Source organism: Solanum stenotomum, chromosome 2 (genome assembly GCF_019186545.1).
Source record: "Solanum stenotomum isolate F172 chromosome 2, ASM1918654v1, whole genome shotgun sequence".
Taxonomy (NCBI): domain Eukaryota; kingdom Viridiplantae; phylum Streptophyta; class Magnoliopsida; order Solanales; family Solanaceae; genus Solanum; species Solanum stenotomum.
In genome coordinates this window covers 20684658-20704717 of record NC_064283.1, presented here as the reverse complement: position 1 = coordinate 20704717, position 20060 = coordinate 20684658, and the positions used below count along the sequence as shown (strand labels likewise).

At 32.5% G+C, this 20060-nt stretch overlaps 1 protein-coding gene across 1 annotated transcript; it reads left to right on the top strand.

The window, feature by feature from the left end:
• Positions 1–9757: 9757 nt before the first annotated feature.
• On the top strand, positions 9758–16650 carry LOC125854914 (CBS domain-containing protein CBSX6). The gene is made up of 2 exons (XM_049534515.1): positions 9758–10467; positions 15538–16650. The coding sequence occupies exons 1-2, from the start codon at positions 10124–10126 to the stop codon at positions 16460–16462; spliced, it is 1269 nt and encodes a 422-aa protein (XP_049390472.1). The 5' UTR covers positions 9758–10123; the 3' UTR covers positions 16463–16650.
• Positions 16651–20060: the final 3410 nt, after the last annotated feature.

The window sequence follows — 20060 nt, the reverse complement described above, 5'->3', positions numbered from 1 at the left end:
TAGAGGTCCCAGTCAACACGGGTATTCGGCCGCCCTATTCAGTCAGGCCTACCAGCTTCTACAAGTGGCCATTCAACATTATTCGGCTCCTAACAACCAATGAGTTTCTCATTCTTCTGCTAACAAGTCATCTCTCAACTGAGGATGCATTAATTGCGGTAACTTGGTCCACTTTAAAAAGGAATGCCCTTTTAGACCAACATGTAATATGATACAACAACATATTTTAGTTGTAGACCCGATATGTGGGGATGGAAATGGTAAGGGATGCCCTCAGGGTGGGCGAAGTAATAACCAGGAAGTCTGTGGATCTAAGGTAACAGTAACGCGAGAAAAGGAGCATCGTAGTCAGCTAGACGTGTTGCCCAGACTGAGGATAGAGCTAAATTTTATGCCTTCCCGAGCAGATCTAAGGTTGAATTATCTGATGCAGTGATAATAAGTATTATTCTCATCTGTGACCGAATGACTTCTGTTTTATTTGATCTGAGATCCACATTTTCTTATGTAAATATTAAATTTGTCGTGGGTCTTGATTTTATTTGTGATACTCCTATTCATGTTTCCAACCTAGTTAGGGAGTCGGTAGTAGTAACATATGCATATCATTTATGCTCTGTGGTGTTTGCGGGTCTTTGTATTTGGGTAGATTTGGTTACTTTGGATAGGCAAGATTTTGATGTAATCGTAAATTATGTGAGCTACTACATAGATTTCGATGTACTACTCTCATATCGAAAAGAGAGTGTCCCACTTGTCAAGATAAGGGCCATGATATCTGAGTTAAGGTCGATCCACTAGCTAATACCTATTAGAGAAAAATACTATTGTGGTGCATAGTTCTAGGGCTTAGGGATTGCTACTAAAGATCCACATATGATAAACAAAAACCTTCATTCCAAAAGTCCACTCGATGCTAAGTATACTCCCAAACTAAACATGTATAAATCTAGAAATAGAAATAATTTATACTACTGAATTATACTGCTAATCTGATAAAATATTGAGTAGCTCATAAATTATGATAATTGAACACAATCTGAAAAGATATTTTTATCGAAAGCATTCAAATGATGATATCTGTATGAATTGAGAGATACTTTATTCGAAAACATCATAATTCATGGAAATGTGATAAATGAGACATGCATATGAAAATAACATAATTCTAATCATTTAAATACTTACATGTTATTGGTTCATGAAAATGTCATTGAAAATACGGAATTACAGTCAATTCATGCAATTTAAGATCAATAATGAAGAAGAAACTAAAATTCAATAAGAACCCATGAAAATTGCATAAACACTAGTTTTGGAAAATTGATAATTTGAGGAATTGAGGTGTCTTTGGGAATCAATGGATGAAGAGAAACCCATTGATGAAGTTCACACATACCTTGAATCTTGGGTGGAAGACTTGAATCCCTTGTTCTTTCTTGAGGGAGAAGACTTGAGAGAGAAGAAACTTGATTTGGAAAAAATGAGAGTGAATGGGGAGGTTAGGTATTTAGAAATCAATTATACCCACTTAGAATAGGCCAAAATGACATAATATAGGAATTAAAAGAGTGGAAAAGACTCGTTTAATCTTGACTTAAAACTGGCAGAGCACATTCACATAAGCCTTCCACTGTACAACTCTTCACGGTCTGTGAAGGTGCTCATGAACAGAACAAGGTTCTGAATGTTGAGGCCAATTTGCATGGGATCCTCTGCAGGCCGTATAACACTCCATGGGCAGTACAAGTGCCCGTGAAGGATGTGATTTCTGAGTTCTGAGGTTTGGTTCACGGACCAGTGCATAACCTGTGAACTCACAAGTGAATGGGTCCGTACAAACCCCTCTTTATGTAACATTTTAGTTCTTTCTGATTTCCAAGGTTTGATCTAGGTTTAGAAGTTTTTGGGGTATTACAAAATTCTAATTCAATGATTTTATATATCAAATACATAAACATAATATAAACGTATTATCATGTTATGCTTAGCTCGTTAAGAAAAAAATCTCAAACCGTTAAGAATCAATAATTCGATAATAAAAAAAATTAAATCGCTACTGAAATTGCTAAATTAATAACCCACTATCAATAAATTAATAACTTTTTTTTTATTCGGTTTCGAACAACCCTACTGTAGTGATTAATGAGCTTTGTTTATGGAAGATTATCTCTCTATAACTTTAATCCATTTTATGTTAGTTTCTTCTATGTATGTCGCTTAACCAAATAATATTAATATATATCATAATTGTTTTAGTATAATTTTCTATGTTATCTAATTTATCACCCTTATATTTTACAATTATTAATTTTTGCATGACACTCTACTATTTCGATCCCAACATTCAACTTATTTCTTTTATATATTGATGACATTTTAATGTGTTTTTACATTAAAGAAAAGAGTTAAAAATACTTCTGGACTATCCGAAAAGGTTTAAATATACTCCTCATTCACCTATTGAGCTAAAAGTACTCTTCAATCCACCTTTTTGGTCCACTATGACGATTAAAACTAACAACTTTTTAAAGAAAATTATTATTATTAATAATAATTACGTGACATCTTTCTATTGGATAAATTTAAATTTCAACCCATCATCAGAAAATCTCTTACCCGCCCCGACTCATATCCACACTCCTTAACCCAAACCCAATCAATACAAGAGTTAGTAAAATATCCTTAGTATTAAATAATTGCATCAAGTAGTAGTAGTCAAATTTATAGTTTCAAAACATTATTAATAATGTTAGTTTAGTAAAATATACATTTATTAATTTTTTTTAAGAGATATCATATCAAAAAAGATCAAATAATATGAAATGCATGGAGTAAGAGAATGGAGAAAGACAAAACTGTAAGCATAAATACATATACACACTTAAAGCATATTGTATATTGAAATAACTGTTATAAAAATAATATCAAATTTTGTGAAAAATTCATAAAAAATATTATTCTACTTAGGGAAAAGGGTCAAAATGCCCTTTAACTATGTGAAATAAACAAAAATGTCCTATGTTTATAGTTTGGTTCAAAAATGTCTTTGCCGTCAATACTTTGGTTCAAAAATGCTCTTGCAGTCAATACTTTGATCCAGAAATGCTCCTATAATTGCTAAATGGGTCAAAAATGCCCTTTTCCAAATAAATATATTATACACATCTTCTTCCTAATTAAAATATTATTAAAGAACCTTATTCTTGTTTTCTTTCTTTTAAATCACTTTAACAAATAAAAATGTAGGAAATAATTTGTTTCTTCTTAATCTCATTTTATCAATTAAAATAGAATAACTTCATGTATGTTTTCGACGGATTATATATGTCATTTATATAAGATCATAGTATATCCATCATTAATTTTATTTATATAACGATAACACATAATTATAATATATATATATATATATATTCTTAATTAAAGTAAGATAAACATTTACTAATTTTAAAATATATATTATTATAAAAATAATGTGTTAAAAAGAATATAAATAATATATTTATTTGTAGAATGAACATGTAACACATCGGACTTTGAAAAGGGCTAAAGAGGGGTTCGTGCAAGTCATCCATCAATTTTAAGTTTTTGGGTCAACTTTAAATGATCATATCTCTTAGCTCATAAAGAATTAGGTGGCCCGTGACCTATCAAATTAAAGGTCTTTGAGTCCTCTTTCAAACTCCACCAAGTTTGCTTAATTTTGAGATCGAAGTAAAAAGTTATGCCCATTTTAGTGAAGCCTCTCTTTTAAAGGCATCTCAATTATTTTTAGAGGGGTAGTTTGGTCTTTTCCCATCCCTTCTAATCCTTGCCACGTTTTTCATCACCCAATTAAGGGTCTAATCAGCTTTAAACCATTTTTTCACGTTCTTTAACACTAAGAGGAATCAGAGTAAGGTTCCAAGAGGAAAAAAATCTAGGTTTCAAGCGTTCTTCAAGATTCCATTGATTTTCCCCAAGAACCTTTGTTCTTTTCAAGTATGTAAGGCTTCTTACATTGTTGTAATTATTCGTCCTCACGCCCTACATCTCAATTTAGTCAAGAAATTGTTATATCTAAAGGATACATTTGTAGTTCTTGATATTGAGTTCAATTCTTTAACAATTGAGGCTTTTTTATTCTTTTGTTATGTGAATATTATTGTGTTGTTCATGATTAGTATCACATGAACACTATTGATTTGATAAAGTTATATTTCCAACGGAATTGTATGAAAGTTTTCATGTTTTTGTGTTGAGTTTGAGAATTAAGAAGAGTTTAGGAGAAAATTTTCAATTCTAAACTAAGTTGGGGTCCTTATTTAAGCTTCAAAATTCGTTGGGGGTGTTGGGGAAGGGCCTGGGGCAGTGCGCCAAGGCCTGACTCCTAAAGTTCAGGCCCTAGGGCGATGTGCCAATAGTGCACCAAGGCTTGACTTCTAAAGTTCAGACCCTGGGATGACGCGCCAGCAATGCGCCATGACCTAACTTCTAAAGTTCAGGCCCTGAGGGGACGCGCTAGTAGTGTGCCAAGGCCTGACTTCTGAAGTTCAGGGCTTGGCGTCCTGCGCCAGCAATTCACCAAGGATTTCTAGGCCAATCTTTCCTTGTTTCATCCGACACGGGTTCCTTTAAGTTGTGGCCATGTTTCCCTTCCTTGTATTAGCTCCTATAGGCTCCATTTACCTTTGAAAATCCCTGCATATCTTAATCACATGTCTTAATGCACATTTAAAACTAATTTGAGTTTAAAGGGAAGTTCAAGAGTTTTATGGAGTTATTATTGAGAGTTCTTGTTTAACCAACAACAACCTTAAACTAAGTATTCCCAAAGGTAACATTTTTACATTGAGAAAAGAGAAAATTTTATTTCTAAAAAGATTTTATAAGTTCAAGATATTTCATTACCTCTTTAAAAGGAGTTATTTTGAGTAATTACCTCAAAACAGAGAAAGAGTATTTCTACTTAAGCATGAGTATATATATATATTAGTAGTAGTATTGAGCACCGATATGAGGATAAGTTCAGACAACTCACATTCCTCACAAACTATGTAGCCAACATCGGTAAAGGATCATACTTTTTAGACGACTTCTTATTGCTTTCAAGCATAGCTTAGTGGATCCACTTAGTTGAGGTGTTCTATACCCCGTCAAAGTATAAGACAGTTCTGGCAGCGTGGGGAGACGTTGTATCATTACATAGCTCATAGTGATGGTTGTCGGTTAGATATTCTCCCAAATAAGAGTAAAGAGTAACTTGTATTTTTTTTATATACATCCTTGAGTTAGTATCTTTTATTTATGAAGCTTTAAACATTTCATATTTTGTTATTGCTTTTGTATTGAGTTGAGTTGAGGTGAGCATTATTTTGGTATTATCAGTTTAGTTATCTACGCATTCAATTTTCTTTACATACTCATACATTCAATGTATTGATGTCATTCAACCTGCATCTTATTATGATGCAGATATAGGTGTTCAGGATCATCAACAGGCGCTTTGTTGAGATCATTTGACACTCCAGTTAGCTTTGTTGAGCCTCCTTGCATTCCAGAGGATTTCCCCTTTTTCCTGTTCAGTTTAGTCCTTTTAGGGTGTTTTGGGTCTTGTCCCAACATCCATGTTGAACTATAGAGGCTTCATAGATAGTTAGAGTTAAGGAGTCTCTCAGTATTTCCCCTTTGTTTGAGATGTTTTGAGACTGTTTTGCAAAGTATTATTATTGTTATTATTATTGTAATTAAGTATTTTCAAACAGTTTGAGTTAAGTATTTGCTTGAGTTTGAATGTTCTAAATTCCAGTTCTAAGCTTGTTATCGCTTGAGTAAATCTTCCGCTAAGTAGTCAGCCAGACCAAGGGTTCACTTGGGAACCAGAAATGGGTCTCGAGTGCCGGCCACGTCCAGGCAGTGGCGGAGCCAGGATTTTTGTGGAGGGGGTTCAACTTATAAGAAGTAAATAAGAAAATGGAGCAAAACGGATCGGGAATGAAAAAAATTATCCTTAATCCATTAAATATAACTTGCCTTGTCATGCCGCATTTAGCGTTTCTTCCTACTTTTACTATGCTTCATTGATTCTTTTTTTTTAATGATTTTTTTCTTTAATTTTTTATTATTTTACTTGTTTTGAATTTTTAAAATAAATTAAATTAGTGTTCATTCAATCATATGTTACTTTAAAAATTGTTTAATACTCTTTAAAATGTGTGGGGATTGAGTTACTAATATTATAATGCATATTAAAAGGATAAATAAATGGCATCGCCAATTTTTTGTTCATTTATTCAATTTATAAGGTTTTCCATCGGTAAAAAAAATGAATAAATCATATCAATGTAGTTTACGTCTCTCTAGAATAGAACTGAAAAAATGAGAAAGAAATATGATGAATAATCATGTCTTTCAAATTTATTCGTTCGATTAAGTTTAACTTATCTTTAAAGTTTTTTTTCTCTATCTCAATTTCAAGTTTAAGAATAATTGACAGCTTTTTAAAAAGTTCCTTTGAATTAGTATATAAAAAGAGAGTTACGTAAAAATAAAATGAGCAATGGAGACAAAAATAATAAAATACAAAAATGAAAATAATGTGCCCTAGAAATTCGAAAAAATGAATATTGAAAAGGAGAAATAACATNTTATTTATGAAGCTTTAAACATTTCATATTTTGTTATTGCTTTTGTATTGAGTTGAGTTGAGGTGAGCATTATTTTGGTATTATCAGTTTAGTTATCTACGCATTCAATTTTCTTTACATACTCATACATTCAATGTATTGATGTCATTCAACCTGCATCTTATTATGATGCAGATATAGGTGTTCAGGATCATCAACAGGCGCTTTGTTGAGATCATTTGACACTCCAGTTAGCTTTGTTGAGCCTCCTTGCATTCCAGAGGATTTCCCCTTTTTCCCGTTCAGTTTAGTCCTTTTAGGGTGTTTTGGGTCTTGTCCCAACATCCATGCTGAACTATAGAGGCTTCATAGATAGTTAGAGTTAAGGAGTCTCTCAGTATTTCCCCTTTGTTTGAGATGTTTTGAGATTGTTTTGCAAAGTATTATTATTATTATTATTATTATTATTATTATTATTATTATTATTATTATTATTATTATTATTATTATTATTATTATTATTATTATTGTAATTAAGTATTTTCAAATAGTTTGAGTTAAGTATTTGCTTGAGTTTGAATTTTCTAAATTTCAGTTCTAAGCTTGTTATCGCTTGAGTAAATCTTCTGCTAAGTAGTCAGTCAGACCAAGGGTTCACTTGGGAACCAGAAATGGGTCTCGAGTGCCGGCCACGTCCAGGCAGTGGCGGAGCCAGGATTTTCGTGGAGGGGGTTCAACTTATAAGAAGTAAATAAGAAAATGGAGCAAAACGGATCGGGAAAGAAAAAAATTATCCTTAATCCATTAAATATAACTTGTCTTGTCATGCCGCATTTAGCGTTTCTTCCTACTTTTACTATGCTTCATTGATTCTTTTTTTTAAATGATTTTTTTCTTTAATTTTTTATTATTTTACTTTTTTTGAATTTTAAAAATAAATTAAATTAGTGCTCATTCAATCATATGTTACTTTAAAAATTGTTTAATACTCTTTAAAATGTGTGGGGATTGAGTTACTAATATTATAATGCATATTAAAAGGATAAATAAATGGCATCGCCAATTTTTTGTTCATTTATTCAATTTATAAGGTTTTCCATCGGTAAAAAGAAATGAATAAATCATATCAATGTAGTTTACGTCTCTCTAGAATAGAACTGAAAAAATGAGAAAGAAATATGATGAATAATCATGTCTTTCAAATTTATTCGTTCGATTAAGTTTAACTTATCTTTAGAGTTTTTTTTCTCTATCTCAATTTCAAGTTTAAGAATAATTGACAGTTTTTAAAAAAGCTCCTTTGAATTAGTATATAAAAAGAGAGTTACGTAAAAATAAAATGAGCAATGGAGACAAAAATAATAAAATACAAAAATGAAAATAATGTGCCTTAGAAATTCGAAAAAATGAATATTGAAAAGGAGAAATAACATTAAAAAATGAAAAAAAAAAAACAATAAAGCTCCAGCCCAAAAATGTTGAGCCCATCTCAGGCTTGCTATTTGATTTTTCAAATGAAGAAAACAAGAAAAATTTTAGGAAAGTGTTGTTGCGCAGAATCGAGCCCATGACGTCCAAGCGAATTCTTGAACCCCCTTTACCACTGAGCTAGCCTCTTTACATGTGTTTAGGGGGTTCATTTTAATATATACACACATAAAAACAGAATTTAACCTTATATATATCGTGTAATTTTTTGACGAGGGGGGTCGGGTGACCCCCCTAACCTCCATGTAGATCCGCCCCTGCGTCCAGGGTGTAGACTCGGGGCATGACAAATATTTTTGGACCAAAGTATCGACGACAAGAACATTTTTGGACCAAACCTTAAAAGGAGGACATTTTTGTTCATTTCACATCTAGATAATGTTAATGAACTTAAAGAAAAAGCTATAAATATCTAGATTAAAAAATAAATTATATGTAAAATAAATAAGTATTGCTCCCTCCGTCCAACAATAGTTGTCAACTATACTATTTTAGATGGTCCAACAATACTTGTCCACTTTATGAAATAAATGGATGATTTTACACTTAATTCCTAATTTACCCTTATCATTAATTATAGTCATTTCCCTATTGCATTTTTAAAGACATTGTATTTATTATATTCAAAGGGTGATATAATAAAACTATTCTTCTATTTATAGTTTCTTAAGAAGTGTGCAAAGTCAATAGTGAACAATTATTGTTGGACAGAGGGAGAACATATATTTGATATAACAAGGATTAGGGCGGTTCATGGTTATGGTTAAAAAACCAAATCGAACCGCAATCCGAACCAAACCGATTTTAAAAATTGGTATTTGGTTTGGTTTTAAATTTTGAAAACCGATACCATTTGGTTTGATTTTGTTTTACTAAAAACAACCGCAAAAATAACCAAATCGGACTGATAAATTAGATATATAAATTTTATAATTATTTATATATTATTCATAAATAAAATATAAATATTTTGTTAAATTTTAATTAACTCAAGTCTAATTTTACCATTTTCTCAAGCCCAACACTTAAATTTTAGTTCAATTATTACAATCATAAGTCCAAGTCCATCAAAATTCATTACTTTAGTCTTTACCTATCCTACCTCACACAAAGATAGTCACACTTTCTTCTAGTTGAATCACTTTGTTCATGTAATAATAACTCTAGCATTGTTAATTGTTTAATTGAACCGACAATAACTTTTCTATGGATTGTTCATAAACTAGGTGTTTGTGTCTATCGAGATATGTATGTCCTCAAAAAATTTATTTCTTTCAAACCGAAAAAATCAGAAAAACTGAACCAAACCGACAATAACCAAACCAATGGTTATTTTTTTCGTTTGATTTGATTTGGTTTTAGAAACTTAAAAAAAACGAATAAATTAATTTGATTTTAGTTTTAAGCAATATCTGATCCAAACCGAATCACAAAAATCCCTAACCGGATAAAATCAATAGTGCAATAAAAGCAGAGTTTGATTATTGTCGAAAGTTGGAGGAATTTGTGTTGCAAAATCATCCACATCAAATCAAATTCCTATGCAATAAATTCATAGTAGTTATCTTTTGCCATCTTGATTGAAAATATCTCAATAATAATAAATTTTGTATGATTACTCAATTATTGAGACAAGTCAATCTTGTTTGACCACTTGACCTTTGCCTCCCTCACTTTTCTAGAATCTCCTTTGCCTCTTTACCAAAATTTTACCAGAAAATTAGTTCCAAGTTTTCATGGGCCTTGCTTTTATTTGGCTTGTTAATCTCAGCTTCCATGGCCAATCTTCTACCTTTATCTCACTTTAGTATTACTACTTCTCTTGTCAGATTCCGCATTACCCGTTTTCATCTTCTCCTTATCTTCCTCCATTCCCTCTTTTAGGACCCACAATTCTTTTACCCCTTCAAATCCGGATCTTTAATCACATAAAAATTCTTGCTAAATTTACACAATTTTAAACCCTTTTCTTCTTGTTTTACAATTTATCCGTAGAAAATTATCTGTTTTGGTGAATTTGAGTTGTAATGGCATCGGTGTTTTTGTATCATGTGGTTGGGGATCTGACAGTGGGAAAACCGGAGTTAGTTGAATTTACGGAGACACAAACAGTGGAGGCTGCTATAAGGGCTATTGGGGAGTCTACGGAATGTGGGATACCAGTGTGGAAGACGAGATCTCAAAAGGGTTTGATTGAGAATGCAGAGATGAGGCGAAAAAGGTTTGTGGGTATTCTTAATTCTCTTGATATTGTTGCATTTTTGGCTAGAGAGGAATGTTTGGCTGATCAGGAGAAAGCTATGAAGACTCCTGTTTCTGAGGTTGTGCTTCCTGATAATTCTTTGCTCAAGGAGCTTGATCCTGCCACCAGGTTAGTCTCCTTACTTTTGAAACTGCCTTTGATTATTGTGTTCATTGCCAATCATTAGGAATACTGCTGTGGTATATACTCGACTTTATGTAAAGTTTATGATGATGCTGTTGTCTTATAAATTCTATTAATGTAAGTAGAAGATAGCTGTTAGAATGATGGTTGAAAAGTTACCTTGGTTGAGAAAAACATGACATCAGAATTTCAAATTTGAATAACAGAGTTACTTGCTACCTTTTGCCGGTGGGAGGTGGTAGGTATCCTCTAGAATTAGGTGCAAGCTGGTCCAGACATCACAGTCATCAAAAAGAAAGAAATTTCTAGTTGATTAGTTTGAATTATTGAAAGTTTTACTTAAAAAAATAGAATGGATTGAGTTCCTTTTTACAATTGGGACAGAGGAAATAGTGTTTTATTGGCAAAGCGCAGTAAAGTATTATTCATAATTCAGCTCATAAGTAATCACTCACTTCATCTGTACCAATCTGTATAGTGTATAGTTAGTGGATATTACATAGGACATGAAAAATTGAAATGCCATATAATTAAAAGGATAAAAAAGGGTCCCATAGGTGTGTGTATATATTTCTGGTGTCTACCTGGCCAGACAGATCTGCCAATAATTAATTGATTGACTGGTGGAGTTTTGTAAGTTAGAAATTAGGCTAATTTAGTTAAAGTTTTGGAGAGTTGACTTATGCAGTGTTTCATGTGATTGAATTTGAATTTATCGATGTCTTCTTCACATGAATTTAAATTTATCGATGTCTCCTCACATGAATTTGAATTTATCTGTGTCTCCTCTACAACAGAAATGCCATATTGCAAGATCAATTTATCTATGCTGTGTTGTGTTGGTTCTCTGAGATTCCTTTAGAACCACCCATTGCATGCCCTAGGATTTAGGAAACACTACATTTTTCCTTTATACCTAGCAAAGAAAAAATAAAAGTTCTTCAGTTTCAGGGCTATCTTTGCATAAAAAGTATCTGTTACATTGCTTGAATCTACTTTTCCTCCTTAGACAGATTTTCTACGTAACCATCCATCCAAAACATATGACTTTTGGTGGATCATTTGTATGGAAATCGTCTTTGAACAAGATGAATTGCTCATCTTTACCACTCTTCATTGACCACTGATAATATGAGCGAGAGTGTGCTATCTTTATTGTATTTCCACTACTCCTGTATGTCTTTGTTTCCAGAAGTTGCATGTTCTCTAGTATTTCCAACATAAGAGTTATACTTCCCAACTCCAAATCTTTGTATATGTCTCCTTAAGCTCAGAACCCAGATTCTGTCTCTGCAATTTTATGCAGCTTTACATATCAGATCAAAAATATCGGGAAAAATCTCCTTGAATGGGGGCTTGGTTTATCCATATACCATGCCAAATTCTGGTCGTGATGCCATTTCCAATCTGCATCCTTGTCAGTGCTCAACTTCACCCATAAACCTCTTATGGGTTTCCAGATGAGCTTGTCACGGTATTGGAGCACCATTGATCTTCTATACTGTGTCAGCTCTGTTGGACTTTCCCGTATCATCCTTCTTTTTATTCCCCGGATCGGGTATTTCTGCTCTTCTCATCCCAAATCTCATTAGCAGGTCTCTTGTTGTTTATGCTTAAATTTCTGATCCCCCACCCCCCCCCCCCCCCCCCCCCCCCCCCCTTTCCCTTTTTCTTTAAGATATTAGGTCATTTAACAAATGAATCTTTTCTCCTGGCCGTCATCCCATGAGAAGTCCCTTATGTTGGAATTCCATCTAAAGCACTTTTCATAGTGTCATTCATCCGCCAAATGATATGTCTTCTTCCAGGGTGCTAGCTTAGCTTTTCAGTTCTTAATCACTCCTTGCCTCACCACTTGGAGCATAGTGGAGGACCCAAGTATGTTGCAGGGAATTCACTCATTTGTCAGCCCAAATTTCTGGCTAATTCAGAAATTTGACAGTCTTCATTGCGCTGAGAATATGCTGCTTTTGGCCAAGTTTATGTGCTGTCGACCAACGACTTCAAATGTCTACATACTATTTTTAGATGTTGTAGTTGTTCCTTCTCTGCATCACACAATATTAATGTATCATCTGCATATAATATGTGTAAAAGCTCTAACGTGTCCCCAGCATTTCCTTCAATTCTGAAGCCTCTTATCCAGCTAAGTTTTGAAGCTGTTTTAAGAATAAGACAGTGTCTCCATCACCAGTAAATAGTAATGGTGACCTCTTTGGCTGATCAGAGTTTCTGATATTAATAAATGTAAGGGATAATTTCAGAGACCTCCCCTCTGGTTGCGCTCCATGACACTAACCTTTCTTGTGGTTTACAATATAACGATTAGTTGTCTTATTTTGATTTCTTTGTAACAATTGTTTTAAACTGTTTATCATTGAATAAAAGTAATTACAATCTTACCAATTTGCCGTTCACTACAATCTTTTAATTAACTAATTAAATTCCTTTGGAATATAAAAAGAAGTTCTAATATCCATGCCCGTGTTTTCCTCGTCTCTTCCTCCAGAAAAACTGTTTCTTCAACTTCAGCATGTGTCTCTATTGACTTCAATGTCCATATAGCTTCTTGTAGCTGCTTTAATGAAAAACTTCACTAATATTTAAGCAAATATGTTGAAATTGATGTATTGTTATTCTAACCTAACCTAAATTAAGTGTATAATTTATTTGATTCGGGTTCAACAATTGAAAAGTGGATAAAAGAATCTTCACCATAGATCTAGAATAAGGTCTTGGTGTGTTTGGGAGAGAGTAAAGACAGTCATTTTTCAAACACTACGTCAAAGTATGCTAGTAATGCATGGAAAATTACAGAGACTGTGAATTCTAACAATGGGAATGAGAAGTTTAGTTTTTTCAGAAGTTTATAGGGCATTGAATAGACAGATTGCAGTTGATGAAGATATTTTTTTGTGGAGGAAGAGAGGAAGGAGAATGCGGCCTGGATATTGGTTCTTCTCTTATATTCCAAAGGAAATAAATTAGTTAATTAAAAGATTGTCGGAAAGGAAAAAGTTGGTGAGACTATAATTACTTTTATTTAATGAATTAGTGTTATGGAGAAAAATCAAAGGGCAGGTCTATGAAATTATCCCTAACTGTAAAGATAGAAACAATTACCTGTTGTCAAGTCCTCTTTCTTCTTGATGCACTTGCTCATATGTAGAGATTAGAGAACACATTACCTGTAGTTCTTTAATCTTTGCAACTTCTTAGCCTCAGGCCCCTTATACCTCTTCTTTTGAATCAGGTGTCTATTTGTGATTTTTAATTGCTTGTTGTGTATGACATTCATCTTAATCTAGCTGCACCATATATTCCAAGGCAAATAATGTTTTTCCTTTCCCTCTTCTCTGTCAGTTTGAAATTATTGTCCTTCTCACCTCCCTCTGAACAAACAATAGCAAATGTTATGCATGTTTTCAACCTAATAGAAAGCTTCATGACTCCTCTTAATCATAAATTTTTTCAGTAGATCTANAAAAAACATAAGAGATCAGAGAAGAGAAAGGAGTAACAATTGATTTCTTCATGCACGTTGCTAATATATTAGCCCCATATTCATTGGATAATGGCAAAACCTTTGTGAGCAAACTCAAGAAAATCCATACCTTACCTGTATAATGTCATGTCAATGGTATATTCTAGCATCACCTTTTTCCACAACTCTTCGCTGCCACTCCCAATGTTCATGATTTCTTTATTGGTCTATCTTGTCCTTATACTCCTGTCATGGTGCTAAATTAACATAAAATTGATCATTCTCTAGTTAGGTATTTGAACTTCATAACTTTGCTTTTTCATGCTGTATTGAATGGATAGACTAATTATTAGCTGCTACGACCGGATAGCTTTAGGAATGTATGTATTTAATCAGTTGGTTGACATCATTATTCAATTTGTGGTCTCTCTCAGTTGTCGGACGATTCATGCCTGGAATGAAGAGTAGAGTGGATGGTTTCGTGAACCTTGCTCATTCAGAATAGAATGTGAAATTGAATTTTACACTTAACATGACTAGGTTCTAGTAATAAATCCAGCCTATTGAAGGAGTCTTCTTATTTTGTAAATGCTCAGGCAAAACTTGAAGAATAGCACCAAAAAGTCTTGTTGAGTAACTTTTCCTTTAGTACTTTTGCAGAGTGTAGATTTTATCTCTGGTTGGTAGTAGCATGCCCCCCAACTTCCACCCCTTAAAAGAATATACCTAGAAGAATAAAAATACATCCTTGTATAAAATAAAATGTTCTGAATAGAAACTAGAAGAGGAAGGATCTTGATCCATGAGTACTTTGCACTCGGCCAAAGAGCTGCATTGATCTGTTTGAGAAGGGGGAAAAGGAGAGGGAGACATGGGGTGTTGGTGGGTGGGGCAGATCAATAGAGTAAGTGGCCTAAAGCCAAAGCTTATTAAGAAATCATTAATATTTTTAATGAACTTCATGTATTTTTTTTCGAAATTCACTCTTTTAACGTTTTTAGATGCAAAGCTATAAAGTAACCCTTTTAAGGATTGATTCATTTAATATTTCTTTTCATAGACAAATAAAAATAATTGATTTAGAAAAGTTTAGTTTAAAATAGTATATAAAATTGTCATAAACTGAAAAAAACAAACAACAAATGTAATAAAAATCAAAGGGATAAGTATATGTAATAAATAATGACAGATAGAAACTTAACCTTGTTTGCTTACTCTTTTAACTTCTCAAACTAAAATGTAAAAAAAATGAAACCTTTTATTTATGATAATTAAAATTTTTTTGTCTTATAGTAATATATAATTAAGTACTATTTCCAAGTTTTTCTAAGTTACATAGGAATGAGTTTGCCCCTATCCCTCTCTCCTCTATATATTTAAGTACTATTTCCAAATCTTACTAAACAGTATTGCAAGGGTCCGTATGACTACCTATAATAGTCAACTTATATGTGAAGTAATAGGATAGTTGAATTATACAATGAGTTTGCTGCTGAAAAGTGAGTGGACGATGAAAGTTTGTAGAAACTATTTCTTTAATTACTATATTGCTGATCTATTGTACTTTGCAGATTGATAGATGCACTGGAGATGATGAAGCAAGGTGTGAAGCGACTCCTTGTTCCCAAAAGTGTTGTATGGAGAGGCATGAGCAAGAGATTTTCAATTCTTTATAATGGCAAATGGCTAAAGAACATTGATACTTCTAACCCGGCTGCCAATGCCAACCGTCCATCAACTTCTTCCCCTGTGCCCATTCGTGACAAATTCTGTTGTCTGTCCAGAGAAGATATCATCCGTTTTATTATTGGTTGCCTTGGTGCATTAGCCCCTATTCCTCTCTCCTCTATCTATTCCCTTGGAATCATTAACCCAAACTACTGCTCAATAGAAGCATCACGCCCAGCCATAGATGCCACTCAAAAACTACCATCAGATCCCCCTGCAGTTGCAGTCATCGATCCTATGGCAGATGATTACAATAAGATCATTGGCGAGATTTCAGCCACTAAACTGTGGAAGTGTGATTACTTAGCTGCAGCATGGGCCTTAGCTAATTTTTCAGCCGGACAATTCGTGATGGGTGTTGAGGATAATATTTCCTCAAGCTCCTTACCTGATTTTGCAGTCAATCCTATGGTAACAAATGCAAATACAGCCAATAGTCGTGGTGGTATAGTTAGGCCAAAAAAATTTAGCAGCAGGAGTATTGGGTTCGTCAGCAATCCAACAAACTCATCTTTAAGTGTTTCTAGGAGCATGTATCGTGGCAGAAGTGCACCATTGACATGTAAGGAGACAAGCTCATTAGCTGCCGTTATGGCTCAAATGCTGTCACATCGTGCAACTCATGTATGGGTTACTGATGCTGAGAATGAGGACCATTTAGTTGGAGTTGTTGGGTACGCTGATATCTTAGCAGCTGTTACCAGACCACTTCCTACCACCAATCCTGAAACCCACTCCTGCTCCAGTATGTTGATTAATCAGGCATAAAGTTGGTACAGGGGAGGCCAGTTTTTTACATTTATGTTTTTCTGTGCATCTTTTCCTGTTTTGCATCTGTTTTGAGGTTTAGATTTGTTAATGTGAGAACTATATGTTGTACACTCTAAATGTGAATATGTGATATGGTGACTGGTTCAATAAGTTGAAGGATGGAAATTGAACAATTTGTTCACCTTCTTGTCTTTTACAAGGTTTTCAAGTTCTTCCACAATGCATCCATTTCCCATCCCAAAATTTCTGATCCCCAGACCTCATATACCAAGTAGACTCATCAATTCATCATTCATCTTCATTTTTTTATAAACATCAATTTCATTCTTGAACAATATAATTTGTCGTAAAAGTTGATGCAGGAGCATATGATATGCTGAAACAGATCGAGTGCTGAGTTCAACTGAATTCAACGCATAGCATAGATACATGTAATGCGATAATCGTTGTATTTCAACGAATACATATTAAATTCTGAACGCATAATTGCAAATATCCTAAATTGTTACTTCAGTGATAAGAACCTTGAAATATACTAGCTCAATAGATTTAAGTTTTGAATTCGCCCTGAAATTTTAAAAGAATCAAAGGCTCACAGACTTGGTAATGGAGGAAAGATGTTCATTGCAGTCTCACTACAATAATGTAGGATGGTGAAGGATGTGCTAGCGATTCAAGAAATATCAATAGCTTCAGAGGCAGCTTTTCAGCGCGACAAGTTTTCAAATTGAAGATCACATATATTTGTTAGAAAAAGACAGTTTGGAGTTATCAGTGTTGTTTAGAGATTTGATCAATGCTGAGCGAAGAAACTAAGGACTTTCAAAGTTAAATAGTCAATATGAAGTTTTCTTAGCTTCAGAGGCAGCTTTTCAGTGCGACAAGTTTTCAAATTGGAGATCACATATATTTGTTAGAAAAAGACAATTTGGAGTTATCAGTGTTGTTTAGAGATTTGATCAATGCCGAGCGAAGAAATTAAGGACTTTCAAAGTTAAATAGTCAATATGAAGTTTTCTTAGATTCAATCATTGGATGTGATAGTGATGATGACATGGAATTTCAAGACCGTCAACAAGTTTTATCAATACCGGAGATTGATAACAGTCAATCTTTAGCTAGGTTAGAACAAAGTTTTATACGAGTATACAACTATTAGTACTAAATTCAAGGTTAGTTGAAACGGAACTTTTTCTAGAAGATGGCTGCATAAATTAGGCACTCTACTAATAGTTGTAAATTGCAATACAAATGTGATTATTTGAATAAATAGATTGGTTTTTATCCTGTTTTTTAATGCATTTGTTTTTAGTTATTTGAGTTTTTAAATTACAAACTTATAATTTATAAAGTTGAAATATTATTAACTTAAAAACTTAAACCTTATAATTTAAAATTTTTGAAAAAGAAAAAATTTAATAAACATAAGTTACTTAAATTTAAAGCAATAACTTATAAACTACAAATCTTTAAAACTTATAACATAAAGGGAAAAATGTTTGAAATATATTCGAACTTTGACCGAAATTGTTGTAACAATTCCAAACTTTGGGCAGAACATACTACCCCTTCACTATTAATAGTATATTTTAAAGATATATAAGTGCCCAGCAGGACAAGTTACTAGTTATAATGAATAATATTTATGATGTCCACATGAACACTTATATATTTTTAAAATACACTATTAAATAGTGCAGGGTAATAGATTTTCCCCAAAGTTTGGAATTGGTACAAGAATTTTGGTCAAAGTTTGAATATATTTCGAACCCTTTTCCCTAACATAAATGAAAAACTTAGAAAAAAGAATAACTCTTACAAACTCAACATACAAACTTATAAATTGAAAAACTTAGAAAACAAATACTTTAATAAAGTACTTAACTTACAAACTAATAAAATATAAAACTTTAAATATTTCAAAACTTGGAAAAAAAATCCATTCCTATATCATAATTCAAAATATATATAAAGTGTGTATTCTTTGACTCAAGAAAATTAATTATATTTTAATAACTTTATTTACTATCTCATTTATCCCATTCCGCTTCGTTCATCCATTTCGATTTTATTTCGGTCTCTATGGGACGGGGCCGCGTTTTCATCCTAGTTATTTCGATCCAATTCATCCCGATATAAGTCAACAATCTGATCAAATCAGTTTAATAACAATTCATTTCAATCCGACCGTTCCATTTTTGATATGGTGTCCAGTCTTAGGTGATACTTTAAATAAACCTTCAGGAGATGTCTCTTGGACAATTTCAGAATCATGAATCTTTTTAAAGTTCTTGTTTCCTAGTTTATTTTGTATGATTGTTCATTCAGAATTTTACGATAATGATGTGTAACCAAACAATCTACTTATTTTAGGACAATAATTATTTCATGATTGTTGAATTCTTTATATTATATTGATGAATTAACTTACTAACTCGAGTTATTTATTAAATTTTGTGCTCATCTATTTGATTGTTTGTTAAGTAGTTCGATATTTCTAGGAACCTCTAATTGAACTCAAAGGAGGAAATTACCATTATAAAAAATTAAAAATGTTGAATAGAGTGGGTCTTTTATGATGATATTATGATCTTAAAAGAAATAAATATGATATTATAGAACAAATTCTCAAACATAAATATATATTTAAGAAATTTTCTCAAAAAGTTTTGAGTTTATTCACTTGATGTACGTTAGTAATATATTACTTTTAATGGAGAATCTCTGTTATTTATTTTTTAAAATCAACTTGTACATAGGAGTTGTCCCCTATCGAAGAAAAAAAAAGGTCTATTTAATTATGTTAGTCCATTTCAAAGTCGATAACAATTTCATTAGCTCATGTTATTTGACAACGTAAAGTCCCAATGATTTGTGAATAACTTTCTAAAGTCAATTAATTAGCACATGTAGTACTTTCTTAATTAGTATGACCCGTTAATTGTTATTCCCTTTATTTTTTTTCATATTTAGAGAGAAACATGTTTTTTCATATTTTATCCTCAATATTCATAACTTATTTATCAAATTATTTTTCAATGTCTAAGATTATACATTAACTAATATAAATATTATGATAAAATTTTCATATTAAGTACTCCCTCCGTTTCATAAAGAATGACCTGGTTTGACTTGGCACGGAGTTTAAGTAAATAAAGAAGACTTTTGAATCTTGTGGTCCTAAATTAAAGTTATGTCAAATGTACAAAATTGCCCTTANAGTCCCAATGATTTGTGAATAATTTTCTAAAGTCAATTAATTAGCACATGTAGTACTTTCTTAATTAGTACGACCCGTTAATTGTTATTCCCTTTATTTTTTTTTCATATTTAGAGAGAAACATATTTTTTCATATTTTATCCTCAATATTCATAACTTATTTATCAAATTATTTTTTAATGTCTAAGATTATACATTAACTAATATAAATATTGTGATAAAATTTTCATATTAAGTATTGTTTTACCAAAAAGGCGTGCATAATTCAAAGTGGATAAGTAAAAATCAATAGGGAGTATTATATTCTGACTTTGTAGCTTTCTACTCCCTCTGTCCTATATTAGATGATCATTTTCTATTTTATACGGGGATTAA

Excerpts from the sequence above, each read along its gene's own strand:
- LOC125854914 (XM_049534515.1), top strand. The coding sequence starts at position 10,124 with ATGGCATCGGTGTTTTTGTATCATGTGGTTGGGGATCTGACAGTGGGA. Across the intron at positions 10,468-15,537 it reads GAGCTTGATCCTGCCACCAG|ATTGATAGATGCACTGGAGA; the intron begins GTTAGTCTCCTT and ends TGTACTTTGCAG.